Consider the following 4812-nt stretch of genomic DNA (forward strand, 5'->3'; position numbering starts at 1 on the left):
CCGCTGGAAATGCCCTAACCTGCGGACAGTTGCACCGACCTCACATACTTTTGTGGATTTGGTAGATTCTTATGTGAATGTGCTTCCAAAGCTTTTGCGCAAATTTCCAGTTCTACCATTCTGCTACTGTAAGGGTGTGTTCGGTTTTGGGATGGGGTGGAACGGAATGGAACCGTTCCGCACCCAGAGCCCGTTCTTGCGTTCGGTTGCAAACTGGAATAGAATGAAGTGGTTCCTTCAAATGGAATATTCCCTCTAGATCCGGAATGGAGTGGTTCCTCCGATTCGGTCGGACGAGATGGAACGGGTGACTGTCACACACTGATTAATTAAGTTTAGCAATAATTAACCAAGTTTAGCAACAATTAATCAAGTTTAGCACTACTTAATCAAGTTTAGCAAATAATTAATCGAGTTGAGAATAATTAATCGGGTGATTATCTCACCCATTCCATTCCATTCTCATCCCATTCCAAAACCGAACACAAGGATGGAACCGTTCCGTGACAATTTTTTTATCCAAACCAAACATAGGGATGGAACGGTTCCGTGCCAGTTCCACCCCATTCCCAAACCGAACACACCCTAAGACAACTGAAATGGAACTCAAATGAAGCTCGCTCAAGTTATGAACTTAGGACATCCAAGAACTAAAGGACTTTTGGACAGGGCGCGGCACATTGATTTTAGACTAGTGATTCTTGGAAGTAAGTTGCCTGAATCCTCTCAAATCTCAATGCCTATCATAAACAAACAGCTAAACTAGGCAGGAAGTTACTATCAAACCAAAGGCCAAGGACTATGACTATGAGAATCCATTCAGGTTTCAAATACCGAACAGGTCTTTTCCTAATTATTCGAAGACATGATAAGCAAAAACGAGTTTATGTTTCTGATCTTGCCACTATGATAAAGTGCAACATGAAATGAACCGAAAGCAAAAAAATCGCATCACAACACAACAAGCCAGAACAGGAAATGAAGGGGACAGATGGTCAAAGTAAGTGGATTACGACCCCAGCATATGCTAATATATAGAAAAATGAGAAATTGAAAAATTGCTGACTAAATAATACTATAAGAATTGAATAACCAGAAGTAACTGGGATACAAAAGTAGGAAATGACACACAGATTTTTCCTGTTCTGAACTTATGCGCAGACCATTGATTTTAGACTAATTCTACAATATGATTCTTGGAATTAAGTTGTAATAACATAGCCTGAATCCTCTCAATGCCTATCAGAGTCGGCTAAACTAGGAAGGAAGTTGCTATCAAACCAAAAGGCCTATGACTATGAGAAGCCATTCAGGTTTCAGAAGCCAAACAGGTATTTTCCCTAATTATTCAAAGACACCATAAGCAAGAAGCATAATATGTCGTCTCCGATCTTGCCACTCTGTCAAAGTGCGAAGTGCAACATTGGCAATGAATCACAAGCAACAAGGCGCATCACAACACGGCAACGAGGAACAGGAAATAAAGGGGTCATCAGATGCTAATATGTAAACCGAATAAGAAGTTCAAAAAATGCTGACTAAATAATATAAGAATTGAGTAACCAGAAGTAACTGGGATACAGAACGAAGAAATGACACTCAGATGTTTCTTGTTCTAAACTTAACTTATGCCTGACTGAATTTAACTAAACTGAACTGAACTTATGCTTCTTCTCTATACATCTCACATGTATCCCTGCTCTGCACCTACAAACAAATCCACTCCCAAATCCTCTCTTCTGTCCCTCTCAAACTCTTATTATTCACAACCCAATTGGCCATCAATCTGTATGTCAATCTTCGAGCTCCAATCCCTTTCAACACCCACAACACAAATTGCCTCGAAACGCCGATAAATCATAGTGGAGAAAAGTTTTGCGCACCTTGCGACTGGCTTCACGACAGCAGCCATCAATCAAGAACACTAGCAGCTAAGCATGACAATGACCACGTAAATTGTTGAACCTGGTATCCACCGCCGCAAGAGCAAAACCATGTATTCCTTGAGATATGTTTTCTGCGAAGAATAAATCCTTCATTGCCGTAGAGGCGGTGGCGGTGATCCATATTCTGCCCAGGTAACTGGTGGCCATGGGTCGGGATTATATGGTGGCGGTGGTGGTGATCCATATGAAGCATGTGAGACTGGTGGCAATGGGCCGGGGTAATAGGGTGGTGGTGGTGGACAGGCGCAGGGTGGCGGGGGTGGGCATGATGGATGCGGATGCGGGGCGGGAGGGGGCGGCGGCGGGTGGTGGTGGACTGGCTTTGGCGGCGGGGGTGGATGGTGGACTGGCTTTGGCGGCGGGGGTGGATGGTGGACTGGCTTTGGCGGCGGGGGTGGATGGTGGACTGGCTTTGGTGGCGGAGGTGAATGCGGGGGTGGTGAGGGCGGAGGTGGTGATGGTGGTGGTGGAGAAGGTGGCGGCGGGGACGGTGAGGGTGGAGGAGGTGAAGGCGGCGGTGGAGAAGGCGGGGGCGGAGATGGCGGTGGCGGCGAGGCCGGGACGAACGGCTTGCACCGGAAGGCCGCACAGTTGGCGGGCGGGCGGGAGTAGAAGGCGGCGCACTGCTGCGGTGCCCGCTGGGCGGGGCGGTTGGGCAGGCAGTTGCTCCGGTCGCTGTCCCGTGGCACGACGCGCGCGCACGCGGGCGGCTCCGCGGTGAAGAAGTTGTAGGCGAAGGTGAAGTTCTTGAGGCGCGGCAGGGCGCACACGGCCTGCGGGATGGGGCCGGAGAGCAGGTTGTGCGCGACGTCGAGCTGCTCCAGCTTCCTGAGCCCGGCCACCTCCCGCGGCAGCGGGCCAACGATCTTGTTAAAGCTGACATCGAGCACGGTGAGCTCCCTTAGGCGTCCGATCTCGGGCGGGAGGCAGGAGCTGAGCCCGGTATTGATGAGCAGGAGCTCGTTGAGGGTACCGGACATGTTGGCGACGCTGGCGGGGAGGCATCCGGCGAAGTCGTTGTGCGCGAGGACGAGCGCGGAGGCGGGCGAGTTGCCGACGTTATCCGGGATCCGGAAGCGGAAGCGGTTGTGGTTGAGGAAGATGGCGTCGAGCGGGCGGTCGAAGAGGGCGCTCGGCACGGCGCCCTCGAACTCGTTGAAGCGGAGGTCGAGGAAGCGGAGGGAGGGGAGGTCGAGCACGACGTCGGGGAACTTGCCGACGAGGCGGTTGTTGCTGAGGTCGAGCTCGTGGAGGAGGCGGAGGCGGCGCAGCGTGCGCGGGAGCACGCCGCAGAGGCGGTTGGAGTTGAGGTGGAGCAGCGCGAGGTCGGCGAGCAGGCCGAGCTCGGGGGGCAGGTACCCCGCGATGTCGCCGTGGTTGAGGTCGAGGCCGGCGACGGCGAGGGTGCGCGGGGAGGTGGGGAGCGGCGCGCAGTAGACGCCCGTGTAGTTGCAGACCGCCGGGCCGGCCCAGTCGGCGGTGAGGTCGTAAGGGTCGGAGAAGATGGCGTAGCGCTTCCAGGTCTGCAGCGCGATGTAGGCGTCCCGGATGTTGCGGCTCGGGAAGCGCCAGGATGGATCCACCTCCACCGCCGCCGCCACCGTCCGGGCGCCTTCCTCGCCGCCTCCGTCGCCGGAGAAGTCCAGCGCCGCGGCCCCGCCGGCGGCGAGGAGGGCGAGCAGGAGTAGCGCGGCTCGGATCATCGCATCTCCGGCGCAATGGCGAGATCTCGGCGGGCGCTGGTTGCGGCAGGAGCAGAGGAGGGGAGTGGAGTGCGGGGAGACGGTGCAGAGGACGGACAGGACAGAGCTGAGCTATAAACGCGCACACAGCTCAACGCGTACAGCCGAGGAATGGGAATGAGGGTGGGGCCCGTGCGGGCAGTGGGGTTTAACTCCTGTGTGGGCGTGGGATGGGTACGTGTAGCGCAGGGAACGCGTGGGGCAGACGTGGCAGTGGCGCGGGCGGCGGCGGAGTTATGGCTAGCGGTCCCCCGTGTTCCTCTCCGGATTCGTGACCGATACGCGGCGCTGGTGGGTCAGGAGAGGAATGAAAGTAGCGGAAGGGGTTTGAACTGCCAAAAACCCCTGGATGGGTCCCGTGGCCGCGTTGTCCTCTTCAAACTGCTCAAACACCGCACGCCTTTTTTCCTTTTCTTTTCTCTTTTACCTTTGGACTGGAGTAAAAGCAACATAAGCAGGAGTAAATTAGAATATAAATCAAAAGAAAAGTAAAGCATCATGGGGAGTAGTAATACTATATAGTACTACCTCTGTCCATAAATAGATGTCTTAGATTTATCAAATTTTGGATGGATATAGACACTATTTAGTGTATAGATTCATCCAAATTTAGACAAATATAAGACATCTATTTATAAGACAAATTTTGGAGTAGTATTTTTTAGTTGCGAGGTATTCTCTCCGTTCTGAAATTTAGTCTACATTTCAGAACGGATATAGCACACTCATACTCCTACAACTTGTCTATAATGTAAGAGCATCCCCACTCGTTGGCGCTCCCCACGCCCAAATCCGGCGAAATTTTCGTCCGGATTGGAGGAAGATTTGGCGTGGGGAGGAGTAGTTTCCCAGTCGTGTGCTCCCCGAGCGGCGTTCTCGGGGAAAAAGAGGATGGCTCGGGGAATCCGGATGAAAGAGGAGACACGTGGGCGTGGGCGGTTGGTTTAGCTTCATCCGGAGTCCCGGGAGACCCCGGGAAACCGAGGATGGCATGGGGAGTCCGGACGAAAATAGGCTCAAATCCGGACCAAAACGAGGAACCGGGGGCGTGACTGGGCCATTTTTCGCCGTCCGGATGAAAAAAAGTGGCCGTGGGGGGCTATGTGGGGAGACGAGTGGAGATG

General features: G+C 53.2%; 1 protein-coding gene across 1 annotated transcript; it reads right to left on the minus strand.

Moving 5' to 3' along the window:
* Window positions 1–1520: 1520 nt before the first annotated feature.
* On the minus strand, window positions 1521–3547 carry LOC124664786 (leucine-rich repeat extensin-like protein 3; the record flags this gene model as incomplete). The annotated part of the gene is made up of 1 exon (XM_047202224.1): window positions 1521–3547. A coding segment is annotated over one exon (1512 nt), but the record flags the coding sequence as incomplete, so codon positions are not given.
* Between the last annotated feature and the right edge of the window lie 1265 nt (window positions 3548–4812).

This window comes from Lolium rigidum, chromosome 6, assembly GCF_022539505.1.
Source record: "Lolium rigidum isolate FL_2022 chromosome 6, APGP_CSIRO_Lrig_0.1, whole genome shotgun sequence".
NCBI classification, from domain to species: domain Eukaryota; kingdom Viridiplantae; phylum Streptophyta; class Magnoliopsida; order Poales; family Poaceae; genus Lolium; species Lolium rigidum.